At 40.5% G+C, this 25649-nt stretch overlaps 1 protein-coding gene across 5 annotated transcripts in view; it reads left to right on the forward strand.

Annotated features, from left to right (window-relative positions):
• ATP9B (ATPase phospholipid transporting 9B (putative)) overlaps positions 1–25649 on the forward strand; it is a 244846-nt gene that overhangs the window by 96350 nt on the left and 122847 nt on the right. For all 5 annotated transcript variants that reach the window (XM_049901954.1, XM_049901953.1, XM_049901951.1 and 2 more), the window contains 3 exons: positions 2021–2101; positions 15693–15768; positions 22544–22620. In XM_049901954.1, the coding sequence (XP_049757911.1) occupies positions 2021–2101; positions 15693–15768; positions 22544–22620 (234 nt within the window). The remainder of the gene's footprint in view (positions 1–2020; positions 2102–15692; positions 15769–22543; positions 22621–25649) is intronic.

The following is a 25649-nucleotide window of genomic DNA, read 5'->3' on the forward strand; positions in this document are numbered from 1 at the left end:
GAATGAGATGGAGTAGAGACTCCAGTCCTCACTGGGAGAGCTCAGAGGAGCAGGAATTCAAGTAGACTGAGGCACTGGACACAGCATGTCAGCGTCTGGATGAGAGAAGGGAGACAAGGGCCAGCTGACATCCCACAACTTTTCGTTTACTTGGACTGTTGTTATTATTATTTGTCTTCTGCCTCATTTAAACTGAGTTCTGGTGTTTTGAAGGCCTTTAGTAAATACAGATTTTTTTAAACTGCTGTTTGTATTTGTCCAGCTTTCCGGTAGCCAATTAAGAATACTAAAAATGACAACTAAATATCAAAGAGTTAAATTACTTTTAAAATTTTACCCCGAAAAGCTCGCGCAAGTAATCACTGTATATGGATATAATTTAACTAGTATTGTTTAAGTTCCACCTGTGTCTTAGTTACCTAGTGCTACTGTAACAGAAATATCACAAGTGGATGGCTTTAACAAAGAAACTTATTCTCTAACAGTTTAGGAGGATAGAAGTCCAAATTCAGGGTGTCAGCTCTAGGGGAAGGCTTTTTCTCTCCGTTGGTTCTGAGGGAAGTTCCGCTGGGTCTAGGAGCTTCTCAGCGCGGGAACCTTAGGTCCAAAGGGCGTGCTGTGCTCGCAGAGCTGCTTTCTTGGTGGTGCGAAGTCCCCCTGTTTCTCTGCTTGCTTCTCTCCTTTGTATCTCAAAGGAGATTGATTTAAGACACAACCTAATCTTGTAGATTGAGTCCTACCTCATTAACATAACTGCCACTAATCCCACATCGTTAACATCATAGAGGTAGGATTTAACAACACAGGAAAATCACATCAGATGACAAAAATGGTGGACAATCACACAACTTTGGGAATCATGGACTAGCCAAGTTGACACATTTCTTGCGGGGGCGGGGGGGGCACAGTTCAGTCCGTAACAACCTGAATCAGTTTGAAAACTACACCAGCGTAAAAACCCAGTACACCAGCATATTTGGATTTTAACAAACATAGTTGGTTACCTTATATCTGCATTATTTGCATACCCTCTGTGAATTCAGGAGCGCTTCATACCTGCTTGCTTTGGAGTTTTATCTTATAACATCAAGGAGAAAGGGTCATTTTAGTAAGTGTGGGATTACCACACAGAAGAAATGCAAAGTCACGTTTTCCTGGGCTTTACGGTGGATAGTCTAATCATGATTCTGTGTGTGGGATATGGTTTTGCCTAAATTGAGTGAAGTTCTTTGTGATCTGATAAAAATAATCATATCTCATTTAAAAAATTGATAATACCTTGCTTTAGTAACTTCTTATTTTAAAGAAAATAGTTTTAAAAACTAAATAAATACAAATTGTGGACCAGCACATACTTTTGTAACTGTAAAGTAAGGTACTCAAGGTGTCCTCTGTGGATACTTTCTGGTAGCCAAAGAAGGGAGTGACAGAAAGCATCTGTGCATCCTGCCTGCCTCAGAACTCTGATTCTGTGAAGGTAGCTACAAGTGCACAGTCAAAGCATTCTTGTATCATTTTGTAAATATAGATCATGGAGATGTGGTTCAGGCACACTGGGGAAAATGCTTCTAGCAAATGGGGTAGCTGCTTGAGCAAAAGCCTATGAAATTTATTGTCGTTTTGTAAAATTTATGATAAAATATGATAAATCACACTGAGTGCTCTGAAACATATGTAACTTCAAAACCCACAAACACAGACTCCACCTAAAGCTTCAGATACCGGAATCTTGGGATCCAGTCCCAGGCATTGTGAGTTTTATAAGCATTTCCTGAGGGACTCGATGACAGCACGAGTCCGTGAGAATCAAGAAAGATTGAGGGTGCCTCTGGGGGCTTAAAGTGGTTTCTTTATTTATATTTCATCCTAATTCATATTGTAGGCACATTAAACATAACAAATGTCGGTGATCCTGTTTGGTAAATAGTAACATGTAAGGTATTAACTATTAATGGAAAAGTTTTCAAGAAATTTGGTCTAATGATAAAAGTAGAATTAATTCAGGTGTTCTGTCTTTCAGGACCTTTTTTCCATCAATGCGTACGTTTATGCCCAGAAACCACAACTGGATATTCATAGTTTTGAAGGAACATTTACCAGGGTAAGTGACATCTTTTATTCAGTACAAGTATATTTATTGTGAGTGTAAATTACAAATAGCAGACTTGTACTTTGAAGGGTAGTTAAATTAAGAACAAATTCAAACACAAAAGTTTTGAACTAGAAAAATAAAAACCTTGAGAACATTTCAAGTTCTTAAATTTCCCTCTGTTAAATACCTGTTTGGGATACATAGTTTTTCTAATTTTAGCATATTTACTCTTGATAAGTTCCTTCTCCCCTAAAATATTATGAGCCAGTAAAATGAAGTAATTTAGCTATTTCAGTTTAGATTTTGGGTAATATTTAATATAATATGATATCCACATCATTTTTAGATTTTTATTAACTGGGTAGAAGAATGTATGTATATGTATTTGTTATGTATATTTCATTCTACATACTTTATTATACAGATTTGGCATAGTTTGAAGTGTACCCCATCTCTGACTATTTAATAGGACTTGAAGGACTTAATAACTTTGTTTTTATGGTTTATACTTTAAAATACCTAAGGGATTTTAATATGTAACTATAGTTTATTTTTAATTGCTGCAGTTATTTTTAAAAGATTTCTGTTGGTGCCATAACCTTTGTTTTATTCTTGGTCACATACAAGGATTGGCAGGCACTTGTCATCACTTGAAAAAGCATCTACTGAGCTTGTAGTATATGGCAGGTAATGGGCAAACTGTAGTGCTGCCAAAGTGAGGAAACCTCTGAGGTGGTCCAAATCATTGGGTGAAATGGACATTACCCTGTACCTGTTGATTTGCATAGTACTGCAGTGGACACAGTAGTTAAGTTTGCAGCTGCTAACCCATCAGCCACTCCATGGGAGAAAAGACCTGGTGATCTGCTCCTGTAAAAATTACAGCCTTGGAAACCTTACGGGGACATTCTCCTCTGTCACATGGGGTCTCTGTGAGTTGAAAACAACTCGGTGGCACCTAACAACAACAGTGGAAACCCAGATGAGGAAACACGGCCTGGTGGTGAGGATCATGGAATCAGTTTATAGTAAACTCAGATCGTTTGTGTTTTTTAAAAAGTATTTGTTATGACCACCACTCGTCTGTCAGTTTGTCGAACTATGGTGGCTGGCATGTCGCTGTGTTGCTGGAAGCTATGCCACTGGTATTTCAAATACAAGAAGGGTCACCCATGGTAGACAGGTTTCAGCAGAGCTTCCAGACTAAGGCAGACTAGGAAAAAGAACCTGGCAGTCTACTTCTGAAAATATCGGCCAGTGAAAACCTTATAAATAGCAGTGGAACACTGTCTGATATAATGCTGGAAGATGACCCCTCACATGGGAAGGCACTCAAAAGACGACTGAGGAAGAGCTGCCTCCTAAAGTAGAGTCAACCTTAATGACGTGGAGAGAGTAAAGCTTTTGGGACCTTCAGTCACTGATGTGGCACGACTCAAAATGAGAAGAAACAGCTGCAGACGTGCATTAAAAATTGGAACGTGAAATGTATGAAGTATGAATCTAGAAAAATTGGAAGTCCTCAAAAATGAAATTGATCAGATAAAGATCGATATCCTAGCCATTAGTGAGCTGAAATGGACTGGTGTTGGCCATTTTGAATCAGCCAGTCATATGGTCTCCTATGTCATAAATGACAAATTGAAAAGGAATGGCGTCCCATTCATCATCAAAAAGAACATTTCAAGATCCAGCACTCTCAGTGATAGGATAATATTCGTATACCTACAAGGAAGACCAGTTAATACGACCATTATTAAAACTTGCATACCAACCACTCATACTAAAGATGAGAAAATTGAAGATTTTCACCAACCTCTGCAGTCTGAAATTGAACAAACTTGAAATCAAGATGCATTGATAATTACTGGTTATTAGGATAAGAAAGTTGGAAACAAAGACGAAGGGTAGGTACTTGGAAAATACTGCCTTGGTGAGAGAAATGACACTGGAGATCTCATGATGGAATTTTGTAAGACCAACAACTTATTCGTTATAAATACCTTTTTTCAACAACATAAATAGTATACACATGGACCTCCCTGGGTGGAAAACACGGGAATCAAATTGATTACATCTGTTGAAGAGACAATGGAAAAACTCAATATCATCAGTCAAGAAAAGGGCCAGGGGCTAACTATGGAACAGATGATCGATTGCTCATATGCAAGATCAAGTTGAAGGTGAAAATTAAAACAAGCCCGCAAGAGCCAAAATATATAAGTATATCCCACCTGAATTTGGAGAGTATCTCAAGAATAGATTTGACATGTTGAATGCTAATGACCGAAGACCAAACGAGGTGTGGGATGACAGCAAGGACATCATATATGAAGAAAGCAAAAGGTTATTAGAAAGACAGGAAAGAAAGAAAAGACCAAAGTGGATGTCAGAAGAGACTCTGAAACTTGCTGTTGAATGTCGAGTAGCTAAAAAAAAAAAAAAATGATGAAGTAAAGGAGCTGAACAGAAGATTTCAACTGGCAGCTCGAGAAGACAGTAAAGTATTATAATGAAATGTGCAAAGACCTGAAGTTAGAAAACCAAAGTGGAACAACACACTTGGCATTTCTGCAGCTGAAAGAACTGAAGAAAAACCTCAAGCCTGGAGTTGCAGTATTGGAAGATTCGATGAACAAAATATTGAATGATGCAGAAAGAATCAAAAGAAGATGGAAGGAATACACAGAGTCATTGTACCAAAAAGAATTGGTCGACGTTCAACCATTTCAGGAGGTAGCATATGATCAGGAACCAATGGATGGTACTGGAGGAAGAACTCCAAGCTGCAGTGAAGGCATTAGCGAGAAACAAAGGCTCCAGGAATTGACGGAATACCAGTTGAGATGTTTCAGCAAACAGATGCAGTGCTGGAAATGCCCACTCATCTATGCCAAGAAATTTGGAAGACAGCTACCTGACCAACCAACTGGGAGAGATCCATATTCGTGCCCATTCCAAAGAAAGGTGATCCGACAGAATGCGAAAGTTATCGAACAGTATCATTAATATCACACGCAAGTAAAATTTTGCTGAAAATAATTCAGAATTGGTTGCAGCAGTAGGAACTTCCAGAAATTCAAACCGTATTCAGAAGAGGACATGGAACTAGGGGTATCATTGCTGATGTGAAATGAATCTTGGCTGAAAGCAGAGAATATCACAAAGGTGTTTACTTTTATTTTATTGACCATACAAAGGCATTTGTGTGTATCATAACAAATTATGGATAAGATTGTGAAGAATGGAAATCCAGAACACTTAATTGTTCTCATGTAGAACCTGTACTTAGACCAAGAGGCAGTAGTTTGAACAGAACACACGGATACTGTGTGGTTTAAAATCTGGAAGGGTATGCATCAGGGTTGTATCCTTTTACCATATTTAATTCAGTCTGTATGCTGAGCAGATAATCCGAGAAGCTGGACTATATGAAGAAGAAGGACTAGATGGCATCAGAATTGGAGGTAGACTCATTCACAACTTTGTGAATGTTTGCTTGTAGAAAGTGAAGAAGACTTGAAGCACTTCCTGATGAAGATCAAAGACTGTAGCCTTAAGTTTGAATTACACCACAATGTATAGAAAACAAAAATCCTCACAACTGGACCAATAGACAATATCATGATAAAGGGAGAAAATAATGAAGTTGTCAAGGATTTCGTTTTACTTGGATCCACAATCAATGCCCATGGAAGCAGCATTTTAGAAATCAGACAACATATTGCATTGGACCCATCTGCTTCAGAAGACTTCTTAAAAGTGTTGAAAAGCAAAGATGTCACCTTGAGGACTATGGAGTACCTGATCCAAGCCATGGTATTTTCAGTTGCCTCGTATGCATGCAAAAGCTGGGTAATGAATAAGGAAGACCAAAAAAGAATTGATGCCTTTGAATTACAGTGCTGGTGAAGAATGTTGACTATACCCTGGACTGCCAGGAGAACAAACAAATCTGTCTTTTAAGAAGTACCACCAGAGTACTCTTTGGAAGCTAGGATGGCGAGACTTCTTCTCACTTACTTTGGACATGTTAGGAGGGACCAGTCCCTGGAGAAGGACATCCTGCTTGGTAAGGTAGAGGGTCAGTGAAAAAGAGGAAGACCATCAATGAGATGGATTTACACATTCCCTGCAACCATGGACTCAAACATCGCAATGATTTTGAGGATGGCGCAGGATTGGGCAATGTTTTGTTCTGTTGTATGTAGGGCCACTATGCATCGGAACTGACTTGACAGCATCGTACGACAACAATAACATTTCTTATGAAAAAGGCTAGTTCTTATTAAAGACAATTTAGAATACTTGAGAAAAAGTATTACAAAAAAGCACTTTCGGTACAATAAATTAAAAGCTATTAACCTCTAATAATAATTTGGAATATTATATGCTTTCTTCCTTTATTCCTCACAGATTTATTTTGCTTATGAATTCCTGAATGTTGCAAATGAGTTTGCTAGACAGTGCATGGAAACACATTGAAGCTAGAGCAAGAGGGAAAGGGGGAGAGAAGGAGACGAGCATGTCGAATGGCTGAAAATACAAGGTCCATGCAGGGAGTGGTGTGGCTGACAGGCATGGGGAGGTGTTTGCAGAAAGCCAGGGGTGTAGTCAGGCTAGAGCCTGGAACTGTGTCCTGTAAGAAGGGAAGCCTTTGATGTATCCTCAGCTTGGAAGGGACATTATAATATTGGTGTTCTAAAAAGGTTCCGTTAGACTTCCTGGTCCCCTTAAGATAATGGTGATCACCTAAATTTGTTTATCTCCTCACAGCTTCCCAAAACTGTAACTCATGGCCACAGAATAAATATGAGAAAGGAAATACTGCAAGTTTCAATTTACTGTAAGTGAGGGAAATATTTACAATAGCATGGTCAGCTCCAGTGGTATTATTGTATAGAGGAGAGAGTATATAGGATCTTAACAATGGAGAAAGACAAATCAACTAGGGATTACCCCCAGACTGAAAGGGACTTCTCTGCAGGGACAGGGTGCAGAGGGCAGCAACAACTGAAAAGGAGGGGCTTTTGGGAAAGTGCAAGGCAGAGGCTTGAGGAGTTGCTCATCCCTGAGAAGCGGAGAAATCACATAGAGGGTGGGAGTCTGTTGGCAGGCCTGGTGATGAAGGCAAAGAAGAAATTGGCCTTTCTGAAACAAGTCGTAACAATCATCCCCAAAGGTTGCCACTCACAGCAGATACTGAACTCACTGCCCAGAAGAGACTCTAGAATCAAGAAGCCAGCTCCAGCCCTAAGAAAACCCGCACTCATTTTTATGAGCAGAAGGAACCCAGCCTATTAATTAAGGCACTGTCTTGTCTATCTAGTGCTACCAAAAAAAAAAAAAAATACCTGTTGCCATCGAGTCAGTTCCGACTCATAGTGACCCTATAGGACAGTAGCACTGCCCCATGGAGTTTCCAAGGAGCACCTGGTGGATTTGAACTGCCAACCTCTTCATTAGCAGCTGTAGCTCCTAATGGCTATGTCACCAGGGTTTCCTATCTAGTGCTGCTACAAGAGAAATATACCACAGGTGGGTAAATTTAACAAAGAAAATCTATTTTCTCGCACTTTAGGAGGCTAGAAGTCCGAATTCAGAGTGTCAGCTCCAAGAGAAGGCTTTCTTACTCTGTTTGCTCTGGGAGGTCCTTGTGTCTTTTCAACCCCTGTTTCTTGGTTCCTTGGAGATGTCATGTGGTGTGGCATCTGTCCTTCCCCATTTCTGCTTAATCTGCTCTTTTGTATCTCAAAAGAGGTTAAGACACACCCTACGCTGATGCTGCCGCATTAACAAAGAAAACCCATTCCCAAATATAATTATAACCACAGGTATAGGGGTTAAGATTTACAGTACATTTCTGGGGACACAATTCAATCCATAACAGGAACTAAAAGAAGAAAAGTGCACAATGAGAATCAAAACTTTCTGGTTAATGAAAACTCTTCAAAAACAAAAAACCTCAAAGGAGAAAAAAGCTGTGCCACAGGGCACCACCTTGATTTAATTATAGTTAAGCAAACAGTTGTTGATATGAGAGAACATCATGAATCAGAAATGAGACAACTCAGAATAAAATTGGACAGAAAGCAGGAAAATGTTGAATGAGAGGTAACTGAACTCAAGAAAATAGAGAAGGATACAGCCATCAGAGAAGTGAGGAAGAAATTACCACCGCGTGTTCCAAGGGGAATAGATGAAGGAATGTACACTAAGAGATACAGCGATCATTGTAAATAGAGCCAAGGAAATGAAATAATAAAAGAAGAGAAAGGATCAGAAAGACAAGAAATGTCCAACATTCTTATAATTAGTTATTGAAGCAAAACTATGAAACAATTTTCAAAATTAAGCTAAAGTGAAAGAATGCTAAAATAAAAGAATATTTGAATCTGCATATCTAAAAGGGCCTACCATGTACCTTAGAAAATGCCAAGACATATAACTATGATTACATTTTATAGATAAGGGGCCCTGTGGTAGTTGGTACTGTTCACTACTGTTCTTTCTTGGATCTCTAGTCTGGACATAGCCTAAAACACAGTCAGCACGCAAAAGTGTTCTTCAGAAGTGAGGGAAGAGAAAAATGTGTTAAATAACTAGTTTGTAACTAGCAAATGGAATTCAGTTTAATTACTAAAAGATTAACTGAACATTTTTTTAAATTGATATCCCTTATTTTTATTACTAATATATACAAAGGAGAAAATAGGTCTGTTCGTCGTACCAGCTTAACACGTAAATAAGAATTAGAGCAAATTAATTAAAGGTTTCCTGTGGCAATAGTCTTGTTATGAATTTCATTTCCCATACAGAGTTTAATAAAGATAGGCACATTGTAAGTAATATCTGCTTCAACTTATCCCAAAACAATGTCAGAACAACCTAAATTGCTGACTGTATAGCATTTTCTGTTATATAAATGGCTCCTGTTATTGTTATTGAGATCATTAATTTCACTTATTGTTCAAAACATGTCTATTCTTTCTGAAGTTTGGACTTTGAAACTCCAGCCAGTTTTGAAATATTAGCAGGATTTGTGGTCCTTTAACGTGGTGTTTCCGTTTAATCTTTTTTACAATGCAGCTTCTGCTGTAATTTCTTTTATAAACCATAGCACACTTATCATTGTTCATGTCTTTTCCAATCAAAATACTCTCCTTTTAAAAACCAAGTCTCTATTGTTTGTTAAATAGGATTACATTATTGAACAAACAGCTTGAAATTGTAACATTTTGCATTCTCCCCCCAAAGCAAATTTTATCTTCTTACTCATTAAGCAGAAGGAAACCCAAAGAGAAAGTTAGAGGCACTTTCTTTCCCATCTTCTCAATTTTATTTTGTACTATATGAGACTGATAGAGAACTATCTTTTACAGTAATTTTCTCGATGTTAGAAAAATGCTTAACATTTAAAGTCCACCACTACTATGCCAGAATTGAAAGGAAGCTGCACAGATATTGTGTGTTCTTCATCTTATGGTGTCAGACAAAAACATTCACGTGATTAAGCAGTTATAGGAAAATAATGGGAGAAGCAACTTAAATTTCTAAAACCGAATTGTGTAGAACCTTTTATTTGCAGCTCAGAAAGCCTGATAGAATTGTTGTGTTTTCCAGCACCTTTATTTCTCTTGAGGTTTGGCATAAGGGGAAAAAATGTTACTGAATGGTATGTGTTCATAATTTTTAAACTTGTATGTTAAGGGAACCTTAGAAAGAGTTTTGCAGCAGTAAGACTGTACTCATTTGTGCTGCGTGGGACATCATGACGGCCGCTGAGTTGGCAGGATCTCGAGGCACCTTAACAGGTGCATTGATGGCGGACTTCTGGCTTCCTGGTAGCACAATGATGAGGGGCCTGTCAGTCACAGACGCCGTGATACCTGTGGGGACTCAGGGAGGCGTTTCTAGCCTGCCTGCCATGTGCACACCCACCTGTGGGACACATCAGTGTGTGCGTATGCTGTGCTGCTTGTGGAATGGGAGCACCAGGCCTGTAGGGCATTGCTTACCTGCTCTGGTATGCATAAAATGATTCAGAATCATTTCAGAGGGTCTTCTCGTTTATTCCGTAACTGATACGGTACATGCGCAAGTCAGGACTGGGCTCGCCCCAAGTATACACGGAGTTGTTGGGCCACAACTCAGACTCTTGGATGCACGTGCAGCTGAATGGCCTGCCCTGGGGGCCCCACCTAGGAAATGGGTGAGGACATGCAGAGTGTTCTCTGTCCCCTACAATGTCTGTACAAGGAGAGAGACTATGACAGCTCGTGGGTGAATCAGGAGTTGGTCATTTCAGCGCAGTCATAAATTCAGGCACAAATGGTTTCAACCTTGAACGCTACCCACTTTTCTCTTCCATAAGTTGTTGCTTCGATCCATAAAACCACGAAAATAAAAGGGAAAACTCAGTTTTCCCAGATTGTTTATTTCTGAATTATAAATTTTTTAATCTCTTTGCCTTGAACAGCTACTTAAGTTATAAACAAAGGGAACAAAAGCCATTACCGTATATGGCATTTTCCCATGAAAAAGACAAGGAATAGTATTGGAAAGCATGAGACAGAGGACTCAAAGACCCTTAGGTATTTTAATGACTAATGATGGTACATCAGCCACTGTGCAAGGTCTTAATATGAGTCCAGATACATTTAGATATTTGTAAATATGTTATCACCATTAGTATAAAAGTATATAAAAAATAAAATGTTCAGTTAAAACATACCCAAAAAAGTTTATAGCTCCTCATCCTAATGTTGTTGTTATTGTTGTTAGGTGCCGTTGAGTCGGTTCTGACTCCTAGCGACCCTGTGTACGACAGAATAAAACACTGCCCAGCCCTGTGCCATCCTCACAATCAGTGCTGTGTTTGAGCCCATGGCTGCAGCCATTGTGCCATTCCATCTCACTGAGGATCTTCCTCTTTTTCACTGACCATCTACATTACCAAGCATGATGTCCTTCTCCAGGGACTCGTCTCTCATGATAAAAAGTCTGAAGTACGTGAGACAAAATCTCGCCATTCTTGCTTCTAAAGAATGTTCTGGCTGTACTTCATCCAAGACAGATTTGTTCGTTCTTCTGGAAGTCTGTGGTATATTCAGTATTCTTCACCAACACCATAATTCAGAGGCATCAATTCTTTGGTCTTCCTTATCATCCAGCTTTTGCATGCATGTGAGGTGATTGATAATACCATTGCTTGGGTCAGACACACCTTAGTCCTCAAAGTGACGTCTTTGGTTTTAAACACTTGAAAAAGTCTTTTGCAGCAGAGTTGCCCAATGCAACATGTCGTTTGATTTCTTGACTGCTGCTTCCATGGGCGTTGATTGTGGATCCAAGTAAAATGAAATGCTTGACAGCTTCATTGTTTTCTCCCTTTATCATGATATTGTTTATTGGTCCAGTTGTGAGGATTTTTGCTTTCTTTATATCTATACTGAAGGGTGTAGTCTTTGATCTTCATCAATAAGTCCACTTCCAGCAAGCAAGATTGTGTCATCTTCATATCACAGGTTGTTAATGAGTTCCTCCAATCCCGATGCTGCTTTCTTCTTCGTAATATTCCAGCTTCTCAGATTATTTGCTCAGCATACAGATTGAGTAAGTATGGTGAAAAGTTACAACCTTGATGCACACTTTTCCTGATTTTAAACCATGCAGTATCCCCTTGTTCTGTTCAAACAGCTGCCTCGTAGTCTGTGTACAGATTCCCCATGAGCACAATTAAGTGTTCTGGAATCCCTATTCTTTGCAATGTTGTCCATAACTTGTTAGATAGTCGAATTCCTTTGCATAGTCAATAAAACACAGGTAAACATCTTCCTTGTATTCTCTGCTTTCAGTCAAGATCCATCTAGTATCAGCAATGGTATCCCCTGTTCCATGTCCTCCTCTGAATCTGGCTTGAATTTCTGGCAGTTCCCTGTACTGCTGCAACCACTTTTGAATTGTCTTCAGCAAAATTTTACTTGTCGTTTGTGGTATTAATGATATTGTTCGATAATTTTCGCATCTTGTTGGATTGCTTTTCTTTGGAATGTTTACAGATATTAATCTCTTCCAGTTACTTGGCCAGGTAGCTGTCTTCCAGATTTCTTGGTGTAGACAAGTGAGTGCTTCTCTAGCGTTGCATCCATTTGTTGAAACATCTCAGTTGTTATTCTGTTAATTCCTGGAGCCTTGTTTTTTGCTAATGTACCTTGGACTCCTTCCTTCAGTACCGTCAGTTCTTGATCATGTATACCTCCTGAAATGGTTGACCATCAGCCAGCTCTTTTTGGTGCAGTGACTGTGTATTCCTTCCATCTTGTGATGCTTCCTGCATCGTTCAGTATTTTGCTTAGAACCCTTCAGTATTGCAACTCGAGGCTTGAATTTTTCCTTTAGTTCTTTCAGTTTGAGAAATGCCAAATGTGTTCTTCCTTTTTGGTTTTCTGACTTCAGGTCTTTGCACATGTTGTTATGATACTTTGCCTTCACAAGGTGCCCTTTGAAATCTTCAGTTCAACTCTTTTACTTCATCATTACTTAACATTCGCTTTAGCTAGTCTGTGTTCAAGAGCACGTTTCAGAGTCTCTCCTGACATTCTGACTTCCACTTTGATTTTTACTCTTTTTTCTGTCTTTTTAATGACATTTTGTTTTCTTCATGTATGATGTCCTTGATGTCATCACATAAGCTGTCTGGTCTTGGGTCATTAGTGTTCAGTGCATCAAATCTGTTCTTGAGATGGTCTGTAAATTTAGGTGGAATATACTCAAGGTCATACTTTGGCTCTCGTGGACTTGTTTTAATTTTCTTCATCTTCAGCTTGATGGTCTGTTCCACAGTTGGCCCCTGGCCTTGTTCTGACTGATGATGTTGAACTTCTCCATCGTCTCTTTCCACAGATGTAGTCAGTTTGATTTCCTGTGTATTCCATCCGGTGAGGTCCACGTGTATAGTGGCCATTTATGATGTTGAAAAAAGGTATTTGCAATGAGTAAGTCGTTGGTCTTGCAGAATTCTGTTATGAAATCTTCAGTGTCATTTTTGTCACCAAGGCCATATTTTCCAACTACCAGTCCTTCTTAATATCCCAGAAAACCCAGTGCCTTCGGGTTGATTCTGACTCATAGCGACCCTATAGGACGGAGTAGAACTGTCCCACAGAGTTTCCAAGGAGCACCTGGCAGATTCAAACTGCTGACCCTACGGTTAGCAGCCGTAGCACTTAACCACTATGCCACTAGGGTTTCCTTCTTAATATAAGCACTTTTATTATTTTTTGACTCTTCTCTCCTTGTTTTTTTTCCATCCACATCCATATTTACATTCACTGTTGTTATGTGCTGTCAAGTCGGTTCCAACTCATAGCAACCCTTTAGAACAGAGTAGAACTGCCACGTAGAGTTTCCAAGGAGCAGCTGGTGGATTCCAACTGCTGACCTTTTGGTCAGCAGCCAAGCTCTTAACCAGTGAGCTACCAGGGCTCCAGATATTTACATTGGGAAGGGAAAACATAAACCTCTTCATTTTTCTCTTAGAATACTATTGCCGATTTATTTTGCATATTGATGCAGCTCTATAATAATCAGTAGATTTTTTAAAACGAACTACTAAATGGAATAAGGTATGGAACATATTTTACATGATAACCTATAATGGAAATAGGTTATCCCTGAGCGACCTTAAAATTCAAACAAGCATACGTTGCATGTGTGTGTGCCTGTGCATGTGTGTCTGTGTCTGCAGACACAGAATTAGGTTGTAGACTGGAATCACTGTGTACCGAAGACCAGTGCTGTCATCAGGAGTCCACCCAGGGAGCCCTTGCTGTTCGGGACTCAGTGTGAGTACTGTCATTTAGAAGCCTTCCTGTATTCTCCTTCCTGTGCCACTGTTCCACTCGTACCTATGGGTATATTTGCCCTTGGTGTACTGGTTTGTAATTCTTTGTGAATGGTAGCTCCCCACTAAGCCATGACCTACTTAGCTGAAAAGCTGTGTCTCAGTTCTTCTTTATCATTGTGGTTCCAAAAACGTGGTGCTACTAGACTCTTGGATTGGTGTATGTTATGATAATGAATGCATGTTTGAGCTGAATGAACTCTCACGGTAACTGATGATATAACTAAAGCACAGTTAAATTAAATATTAAAAAGATTTTCCCGTTAATTTTATTTTATTAAAATGGCCTTAAAAGTGATTTTTAGGAAGCAGCTTCCTGCCTGTTTTGGATACTTCTGGCCTCCCAGCTTCCTGTTCACAGAGCCTGCTGCGCTCACAGAGTCCTCTAGCTGCATGGACGCTCTTTGTAAAGGACAAGGTGGGAGGCATGGCCTTTTGAACCACACCACCTGGCGCCCGACAGTGTGAGTGCTGTGGGCAGAACCTTTCCTCAAATAAGCTTAATCTAAAACACTCTATTCTCTAAATATTCACAACATTTGGGGAAGTATTTTGAAACTTTTAAGGGTTGGTTTAGATTCTGTGCCTCGTAAATAAGCCAGAGAACCAAATGCTTAGCCAGCGTCTTCCCAGTCATTAGTAAAATGGCTGACATCTGTCATCTGAGGGTAGTTAAAGGAGTGGAAAGGAAACTCCTGGACCACACTCCTCTATCGCTTACATGCAGATTATGTTTGAAATATGTTCCCCATTTTTCCCCTTCCTTCACAAGTTACTTTAATTTTTTAATCTTAAAATCACCCTGGTAGCAAATCATCAGTTTTTAATAAAATGTGGTTCTGTGTTGAGGCAGCATTGTTTTAAGGGGCACCACGACCATCGGGACAGGGCCCGTTTCTCTGAATGGCAGACACAGGTGACCACTGCCGCACCTGATGCCTTTTTTGTATTTCGTGTAGAGGACAGGGCTGTGGGCTTATTCCATCTCTGTTCCAGCTGAGTGCATAGCCAGGTTGGAAGGAGTGAATTATGAACTACAACTTTTAGGCAAAGATGAAAAGTTCTCAGATTTTAAATGTTATTTTTGTCTCTGAACATAAGTATTAAAAATGTAAAGATATAATCAAGCTGCATATATTGCTCATGTGGCATTGATGTATGTATGGCTCCTGTCTATTATCTGTACACAAAATTAGCATACAACTTGTATTTGAATTTTTATTTAATGAAAAGTGTCCAACATAATAATGTTTTATATTTGAGAGAAATTTTACCATTTTATATATGTATGTTGTTAGTCTTGCAATAACACAGAAGTGGTTTTGTTTTTGGTCTGTCCTGTGTCTACACATAGCCTTGTCCTGAAGAAAAGCTGGCGGTGAGTAGTCTGAGGTGGGCACTCAGCAGTTGATGAGTTGACTTGCAATGATGTCTGTGCTCGTATTAAACCACATCTTTAAGGAGCTACTTTAGACTGCTTTCTTAAAAAAGTAGAACATACAGTGCGTTTATGAAAATTGAAAATTGCCTTATATTAAAATTACTTAAATATTTTAACCCCTGTTTAGCAATGCTTTTGGATTGCTGTTAAGTTGGGTCTGGTTTGGTGACCATGTTTTAACACTGTAGATACCTGAAGTACAAGTAATAACACACTTGGTAATTGGCCATTTGTTTTTTTCTCTCCTCTTACAGGAAGACAGCGACCCACCTGTTCATGAAAGCCTCAGCATAGAAAACACGCTGTGGGCCAGCACTGTTGTAGCATCAGGTAAGAGATCATTTCTGCTTCAGTGTGAGTTCTCACACAGTGACATTTGTGGTGTCCGTGGCCCCACACAGGGCTGCTCTAAGTACACTGCTGACCAGGGACGTGGTGCCGCAGCCGTAGGGTGGCGAGGCCGAGCTGCAGTCGCTGCCCTCATGGCCGACTGCTGGGGTCTGTGCTTGGCGTCCCTGCCACTGTCTGACAGCAGTTCTTGGCTCTATGAGAGGCAACAAACAAAGCTGGGGAGCTAGTGGAGGCTCCACATGGGCTCTTACTCATTCCTCATCTGTTCTACTAGTGGTTATTGAGCACCTTCTGTGTTCCTGGCACTTCCAGGGTTGTGGTGGTGGCAGAAAACAGAAATAAAACCAGTCCCAGCCTCTTGTCTCCACTAGACTGTGGGGAAGAATGATTTTGGGAAACTGAGTCAGCAGGATGGAGAGGGCCTGAGGGGAGATGAGGGCATGAATGGGGGCTGTGAGGGCAGGTGGGCCCTAGGACGTGTTGAGGGCTTGGGGGGACGGTGAGGGCAGTGGGGTAGGGCGCTGAGGAGGGGTAGTAAGGACCTGGGAGATGGTGAAGTTGGGGGGTGGTGAGGGCCTGGGGGGCATGGGAGCTGGTGAGGGCAAGGGGAGTGTGAGGTTAGGGTGGGGCAGTGAGGAGGGATGGTTAGGGCAGGGGGACCTGGGAGGCAGAGAGGGCAGTCAGGCGGTCAACATTAAAGTGAGATGTGCTCAGATCCAGGGGCCACAGTCTTGAACCCACAGGGTGGGAGTGTGCTTGGTCTTCTCAGCACAGCGAGGAGGTCTATATGGCTGGGGAGGCTGAAGGCAGAGGTCATGAGAGGCAGATCATGAGGGCCTCAGGCCGAGGCAGAGCTGTGGGCTTTATTTTGAGTAAAGTTGGAAGCCCTTGAAGGGTTCCCAAGGCTAAAGGAGGAAAGTCACTTAAATATACAATCTGGATAGCAGGTGTCTCTGGGCGGTGCTGAAGACGTAATGCCTGTCACCTTACCAGAAGGCAGTGGGCACTGGTGCTCTTACCCAGGGTGGAGTTCAGCCACAGGCGGCAGAGGACAGGTGGAGCCTGGGGGTTTGGTGATGGATGCTGGGATGGACACTAGGACAGCAGCACAGCCAGGCCTGCCTCATTTCCAGCTTCTATCCCTCCTGGAACTTAAACTCTCAGAACTTTTTTTTGGTCAAAATTATGTAACAAAACATTTGCCATTTCAGCCATTTTTATGTGTACAATTCAGTGACATTAATCACATTCACCATGTTGTACTGTCTTCACCACTGTCTGTTTCTGAATTTTTTTCATCACCCCATAACAGAAACTCAGCCCCCCATCAGCAATACCTTCCCTTTATCCTTTGTATTGAGAGCCTATGCCAGGCCAGCTTTGCAGTCAGTGCTGCACAGAGTGGCTTCAGGCCCACTCCTCGGGGGCTTATGGTTTGGCAGGAGACACCAGGAAGATGGTACAGAGGATTCATTCCAGTTTTGCAAGGAATCACAAAGAGCACAGGGTGCTCTGAGAATGTGTGACCAGGAGCCTTTCCCAGTCAGAGTGCAGAGCAGTGTCTCTGAGGAGGGACCCTGGAGTGGATTTACAGAACACGTGGTGGATGGGAGCTGGAGAGGCAGTGCACTCAGAAGTCAAAGGTCCCGTCCGTGGCTCTGGGGATGGGGACAGACAGACATATAGGGATAAGCACAAGGTGGTCGGACACTGGACTAGAAGCAGGGCTGTAGTCAGCACACCGAGTGGGGCTGTGCCTCCAGCCCCTGGTCTACCAGCCCAGGAAGCCTGCTCCTCTGCCTGGAGCTGGCGAGGCCCAGCTCCTGTTCAAGTTGACAAATCTCTGAAGCCTTGTCTTGAAGCTGTGGGGCAGGGCTCGGCCTAGAGTACATTCTGAGCCCACTACCTGGTCCCATCAGGTGGGTGTGCCTGGAGCCTGGGCCCCGGGCCCCATCACTGTGTGCTCTCAGGAGAGAGCAGCACACAGCCTTGGGACCTGTATTAGACTTGGCACCAGGAGCATATGCTACGTTGTCCTTGGGTCTGGTGTCTGGCGTTGCCTGGACATTTCATAGTCCTGTAGGTCCCAGTGCCTGAGTGGTATCCATTAATGCTTTGGTTGTTGGGATTGCTCTCTTTCTGTCTGTCTGTCTGCCTTATTTGTCTCTCTCTCTTTCTGTCTCTCGCATACACACATAAATTTTTATTATTTGAGTGAGTTTCAAGAAAGCACTTCATTATTTTTTTGATCTAGTAGTTTAGAGGGAACAAATTTATTGTTTTGTTACAAGTGATCTAAGTTTTACATTTTGTGTATAGATATAATTTCCTTTGACTCATCTTTAATTGATCTTGAATTTGTGAGGATTAGTTGATAATCTGCAAATTAAACATAGCATTGCATCAGTGGGAACCCTGGTGGCATAGTGAATAAGAGCAATGGCTGCTAACCAGAAGACTGGCAGTTCGAATCTACCAGCTGCTCCATGGAATCCCTATGGGGCAGTTCTTCTCTATACTGTAGAGTCACTATGAGTCAGAATTGATTCAGTGGCAGTGGTTTTTTTTATTGTGTCAGTGGTTAAAAATAGGAATTGAAAATATGGTACAGTAACCCAAACCCACTGCCATTGAGTCCATTCTGACCCATAGCGACCCTGTAGGATGAAGTAGAACTGTCCCATCGGGTTTCCAAGGCTGTAATCTTTTATTTATGGAAGGAGATTGCCACACCTTTCTCCTGTTGAGTGACTGATGGGTTCAAACGATGGGTTCAAACCGCTGCCCTTTCAGTTTGCAGAGGAGTGCTTTAACCACTGCGCTACCAGGGCTCCTATGGTGCAATGGGCCTATCATTTAAAATATTCAGTAGTCAGTTTGACTTGCTAGTTGCTGATTTATACTTTGTAGCCATAAAATTGAAATATTTTTATAAAGAGAAATACCTTTTGTTCCTAAATTTGTTCTTATTAGCCTTTTTTTCCCCCTGATCTTGCTTTAGGACAAGTTTGCTTAGAATACAATTAGTTAGAAGTTGGTAGGATTTTCATGAAATTTTCTAAGTAGCATATAACAAAGAAGTAACGTAATAGCTAACAAATTAATCAGTATTCCAAAGTGATATTGTGATGGCAGAGACATTTGGAGTAATAGGATTGTACCATATAATGACTTTCAGACTTTAGCCATTGAGTAACCCCTTTAATAAGAGGCCATGTCTCAAAGGGCACCCCAGGCCCCCAGGCATTGCATTAATAGAGGATATCAGTGTATCTGACTTCATTGATGCTCTTTCTGGACAGCAAGCATCTGAATATTTCTCTATTAATTTGAAAGAAACTATATTCAATTTGAAGTATGTAATGTGGGTCAGGCAAATAAAACCACTAACTTTAAAAATTAAATGCACATAAATCTTTTAAAATATGTTCTCAGTGTGAATTTTGATTTGATTATGAATATTATATCAGTGTTATCCTTAGGGACTTTGGAAGGGTTATTTAACCCAAACCAAACCCACTGCCGTCTAGTCAATTCCGACTCCTAGCGACCCTATAGGACAGAGTAGACCTTTCATAAGTCTTCATGGAATCAGACTGCTACATCTGTCTCCTGTGGAGCTGCTGGTGGATTCGAAGAGCTGACCTTTTTTTGGTTAGCGGCAGAATGCTTAACCACTGTGCCACAAACGCTCCTTAAAGGTTATCTCCCTGTTGAGAATTTCCTTGTTATTGTGTGTCTTAGTTATCTAGTGCTGCTATAACAGAAATACCACAGGTGGGTGGCTTTAACAGACAAATTTATTTTCTCACAGTTTAGGAGGCCGGAAGACCAAATTCAAGGCACTGGCTCTAGGGGAAGGCTTTCTCTCTCTGTTAGCTTTTGTTTCTTGGTTCCCTGGCAGTCTTCATGTGGTGTGGTATCTCTCTTCCCCCATCTCTGCTTGCTTCTCTATACCTCATCTGCTCTTTTTACATCTCAGAGGTGACAGGCTTAAAACACACCCTACACTGATATGGCTTCTTAACATAACAAAGAAAACATATTTTCAACTGGCATTATAGCTATAGGTATAGGGGTTAGGATTTACAACATGTATTTTGGGGGGGGACACAATTCAAACTATAACATTGTGGTTGTGATTTTAATATACAACCATATTTTCAAATGTATGTCTTTCTGACGTGGAAGCTTCCCATGTTGGAACCAATGGGAGGGGAGCTTAATTTTATACTTAAAATATTGATTAACTGAATCTATTAAATTAAGGTGAAATTTTTCCATTTTTTTGTTAAATGGAAATATTTAAAACACTATTTGTAAGATTCAGTCTTTCCTTATTTTGGTCACAAAACAAAATGATGATGTTATGTTGTTGTCCTCTCGTGTCTCATTTTCAAAACTTACCGTCGGTTCCTTTCCACATTTTTCTTTGCCATGTAGATGAGGTTTATTCAATCTTGTCGTCTGTACTCATTAATCAGTACATACCCGTTGTCAGAGAGGAGAGAATGTTCCAAGTATTCACATAATGACTGTAGTAATTTTAGTAATTAAGAAGCATGACAGACGCAGAAAAATATGCACTGAATCTCATCACAGTGTGTTCCCATCTTACTGAGAATCATATAAGAGAATATATACAAAGGCTCTCGGCAAACTTTAATGGATTATCCAAATGTAGCCTCAGGAATTCTGCTAAATGCTTATTATGTATGGTATATTTAAAATGATAATGCTGATCATATACATCTGAATAAGATATTACTTGTTAGTCTTGTCATTTCTCAAATTTATTTTTGGATGCTTTAAATGATAACTCCAACTATAATAAACATTGATCATAATTTACCTTGGTTTTTAGGACAGTGATGTCTAGCTGTCTTTTCTGAGACTTGTTTGTTCTGTTAATGTTAAACATAAATTCATTTTACAAGCTGCCTTTTTCTATCATTGTACTTAATATAGTGGCACTTTTATATTTTGATTAAGTTAAACTAAATTGGCAAAATAGGAAAATACTGATTTGATCAGGATTAGCCTTTTGCTTCAATGACATAAAAGAATAGTATCCAAATCTTTCTGAAACCTTTTTATAGTAGTATTTTATCATTATGCATTTACTGCTTTTCTGTATACTAAGTAGTCGTCTAGGAGATTGATAGGTATAATAATATATAAAAATAGCCCTTGCATAATTTTGGCTAGCTCATATGCCAAATATGAGCTTACTTGCCTTTAAAGAACAAGTCAAATCCAAGCCTCACAGCTTGTCCAGTGACACACAATAATAAAAAAAAGAAAACAAAAAAGGAAATGCATATCACAGAAAAGAAAACACATGTAACCTCTGCAGGTATCAGTGCTGAGCAGTGGTCCAGCACCTGGCATCTTCCAAAGCTTCCTGGAGAGAGGATGTAGGTGTGAGGTTTGTCCCTGTACCTAGTGCTGAGTCTTGTGTGTAGCCCAGCCTCAGAGTCCCTGTAACCAGTCTGTGTGGGGCCCAGCAGGCAGGGTCCCTGTACCCAGGGCTGAGTCTAGGTGGGGCCCAGCTGCAGGGTCCCTGTACCCAGTCTGTGTGGAACCCACTGGGCAGGGTCACTTAGCCCGTGCTGAGCCTGTGGGGCCTAGCAGGCAAGGTTCCTTTACCCAGCGCTGAATCTGTGTGGGGCCCAGTGGGCAAGGTCCCTGTACCCAGCGCTGAGTCTGTGTGGGGCCCAGTGGGCAAGGTCCCTGTACTCAGTGCCGAGCCTGTGTGGGGCCCAACTGCAGGGGTCCCTTAGCCAGTGGTAGCTAAGGTCAGTTTGCTTCCTGGATCCCGACTGATGGCTCACTGAATTTCACATTAGATTAATGTGACATCAAATGATTTAAAAATAATCACTGTACTTAATTCTGCAGTGGTTGTTCATTTTGATGAGTATTACAGATATATTGTTTTTCACATGAACCCTATATCCCACTTTAATAATCTACAGAAATAGTGATGAAAATTAGGAAGTAGAAATTATGCATAGCTGCAGTTCTAGAAACAAACTCCTGCAGGCTTCCGACTGAACACTCCAGAAGTGAGGGCCCTGGATCTTTTGTAGTCTGTGGATCTTTTTCAGGTATTTTATCACAATTATCCTATCATCCTGGCATATAAAATTGGAAAAACAAACTTTCAGGGGACATGGATAAAGAGATTAATATAATATTATAAATGCAAAATCAAACATTGACTTTTTATATAGTACTTTATTGTTTTAATTGTACTTATGCTGAAATGTAAGCATGGCCTCTTACACCTAGAAGTACTTTAATCTTTTTAGTGGAAACTTAACTCTTGTTTAAAGAAACTGGTTCACCTGGTGCTATGTTGGTTTGAAGGTCAAACAGTAAATTTGGTCAGTGAAGAATGTCGCCTCTCTTAATTAGTCATTTCAGTGACAGAGGTACGATTGTTGTCAGTGAAAGGCCAGGACCACGCTCTCTGTTTTCAGGGAAAAGGATATTAGTGCGTTTTCTAATGTTGTACGCACATGAGTATGTATTGCTTAAGAAACCATTTGACTTTTTCAAAGGCCGTTTTACAAGTTGGGATTAGATTTTTTTTTTTTTTAACTAGCCAAACTGAGTACGCTGTCAGATAAATTTACATAAGATCAAGCAGAATAATGATATTTTCCATCAAAACAGTTAATTAGAAAGTTTTGTCTGTATGCTCACCCTTTGAAGTATCTCTGTAAGGACCACTTTCATGTTTTTGCAGGTACTGTAATAGGTGTTGTCATTTATACTGGAAAAGAGACTCGAAGTGTAATGAACACATCCAATCCAAAAAATAAGGTAGGCTAGATTAAGGGGCAACTGCTTTAATGAACTTGCTTTTTCCTTTCAGTAAGAAAGTACATGTAGTTCTGAATAGCTTGTTCATTTTAGCTTAATAAAGCAGACTTTTAAAAATGTTGGTAATTTAGGATGTGAGTTCTCTGTATTTATATAACAACATTCTACTGAAGAATTTCTAAAAATGTCTTGGCTAATCAGAGTTTTATGTGTCTCTTAAATTTTAATTATTAGATATGTAATTTGCCCATAATTTGACAGTAGGCTCTCTAATTTCTTATCTTACAATCTATTTATTTTACAGTATGCACTCTATTTTTATATTGATGGTTCATTTGTAAAATAAAGGAAACTATATTAATGTTTCTATGGCATTTAATTCGGTAGTGTTAGATATATTGTAAAGATCATTTTATTTAAGTAATTTCTATTTCAGGAGAAGCATACTGAAAACCAAAATTTAATTTTAAAGACTGATTTGCTTGATTATGTTCCTAGAATTGTTATTTATACAATTGAAGTATGTGTGTAAGTAAAATCCTAATAAAAAGTATGAATGTTCAGTAATTAATAATTTTGAATAACAAATTTTATATGATCAAGTCAAAATATGTCCTCATGTCCAGTTAATGAGAATCTCTTGGTAACCAAATTTTACCCATTTTTATTTGAAATATAATCTGTTGTGCTTCTAAGTAGAATAAAAAATTCTCATGTAGGTTTATCTGTTTATGATTAATAGTAAACATTGTCTTTTGCAGGAAATTTTATTACAAGTTAGTGAAAATAAAACAATTCTATTCAAAAGATTTTTTAGGAAAAAAATATCTTCCATTTTTTCTGTTATATACCATTTAAAAATAGCCCTTCACAAGTTAGGAAAACGTCGCTAACCCTGTAAGTGTATCAGGCCTGTCTACAGTGTTGCAGGCTGGGGGTGCATGTTCCCGGCATCTGCGCTTTTAGTTGGAGGACAATCGTGAGACTATTCCTAGTATATGCAGGGGAGATGCATGTGTTATTCCAGTCAAATCTCATGAAACTTTGTCTCCAGCATGTGTTAGAGCTCTGATGTCTGTGCAGAAGACAGGCTATAGCCAGAGAACATGTGTGCTGCCCTTCATCAGTGTGAATTCTAGCTGTGGTCATGCAACAGCGATCTCCTCACATTTATACTCCAGCCAGGAATTCTACTACAGAGTTAAAATCATTTAAACATAAATTATGAAGCTAATTATTGACAATTAGAATCACATCCATTTTTGCATATATTTTCCAGGAAGTATGGGAATTTTTTTTCTTAAGTAGCAAACTAAAATATTTTAGTCAATAGCTCATGTAAGTTTTTTTCTTAATCTTTTTACTTACTCTTATTTGTGCAGAGATTTAAGTACATAGATATTTACATTTATGATGGTATTTGAGGGGAAATTTAATTTTAGATACTATGTTTAAAGTCTTAAAAGCTGTATGACCTCTCTCTTTCACCCCACCTTATTCTTCAGTGTAACGCCTTTCCTGTCAGGTCCCACTGACTCAGTGTCCCCATCAGTGTTGATTTTGACTCATTGGGCCCCTCACCCTATGCAGTGCAGGACCCTGTCTGACTGTAGGGCAGCAGGTAGACTCCAGCTTTGTGACTTCTGCAGGTAGCCCAGTTCTTAATTTTCTCACCTGTAATCTGGGGACAGCACCTCCTGAGGAGTGGGGGAGTTGTGCCCCATGGGGGTAGGGGCACAGGTATCGTGGGCAGGGTGGTGCTGCGTGGGGAATGAGGGGGGCGTGGGCGCCCCATGGTGGGGTGGGGAGTGACTAGCGCCCCATAGAGTGGAAGAGTGAGGAGAGCACACTTCACTACTCTACCTGAACCTGGCACGGGGGAAACAGTCAGTAAAGGTTACCTGTCATCTTCCTGTAAAACAAAAAGTGTCCAGAAGCCCGGAGTAGCGCCTGTCTGAGCCCTGAAGGTAGGCACCAGCTTGGCTCTGTGGCCATGTGGGGCAGCCGTTTCTTCTCCTCTTAGCCCAACCTCCTCTGCCTCCCTCTTCTCTCTCTCTCTTTTTTTTTTAAATAAACTTGTAGATTTCCTTGGTATTGGCAAAATATATCTCACAATGGAAAGGGCATCTTTTGCATTTTGCAGAATTAGATTTAAATCCTTGGTCTGTCATTTGTCAGTCTCACGGCTTGGTGTGAGTGTGCTCTGGGTTGGCGGGCGCTCAGCTCCTTCTTCCCCCCAGCCAGAAACCACAGTACCTGGGAGCTGGGCTTGGATAGCATCTCCATGGTAGCCACTCCCTCAGCACCTTGAGTGTTAGTCCCACAACCTAAGGGGTTGTGAAGGTGCTGGAGGCTGGGACTCATGGACATAGTGAGTTAGATGGCCTCGCCCATGTCAAGGAACCAGGAGGTGAGATCCTACTCCATGTGCAAAGGGAGGGAGTGTGGGTACTACTTCATCAATAGCATTAATGACCCTCCCACACATGGCTGCGGATGAGGTTTTCCAGGGCTTTTCCAGACAGTGAAAAAGGAAGAACCTTGCAGAAGCCTGCAGAATGCCTGTACTTGAGGCGCTCGGCAAAGGAAAAGTAACAGCAAAAGTTAGAGAAGAGAAAGTTGGATGAGGAAGGCATTCCAGGAGGTGGTTGGTCCCCAGCAGTGTGCTGGGTGAAATTACAACAATTGCAGTAGATTTTTGGGGTGGAATGGAGATGTGAGGGAAGGTATCAGAGGTCTTTCCAGAGAGTTCCAGTGAGAGGGGCTGGGGGAAGGGAAGGTGAGTGTATCTCAGGCAGGGAGCATGGAGAAAAAGTCTGATGGATGATACCACAGGGAGAGGACCTACCGATTATGTCTGTTTCTTGTGGAAAAAAATCAGGATCACAAAGCTATTAATTCAGTATAAGAAGAGAGGACCTTAGTTCATCAAGAAGAAGAATATTAACTATGGAAGAATAAGTTTCATGGACAGCCAGCAGTAACTGAATATAAAAGCTAAGCTGACTTAACAGAGAATATGTAGTGTT

The sequence above is a fragment of the Elephas maximus genome, chromosome 11 (genome assembly GCF_024166365.1).
Source record: "Elephas maximus indicus isolate mEleMax1 chromosome 11, mEleMax1 primary haplotype, whole genome shotgun sequence".
Taxonomy (NCBI): domain Eukaryota; kingdom Metazoa; phylum Chordata; class Mammalia; order Proboscidea; family Elephantidae; genus Elephas; species Elephas maximus.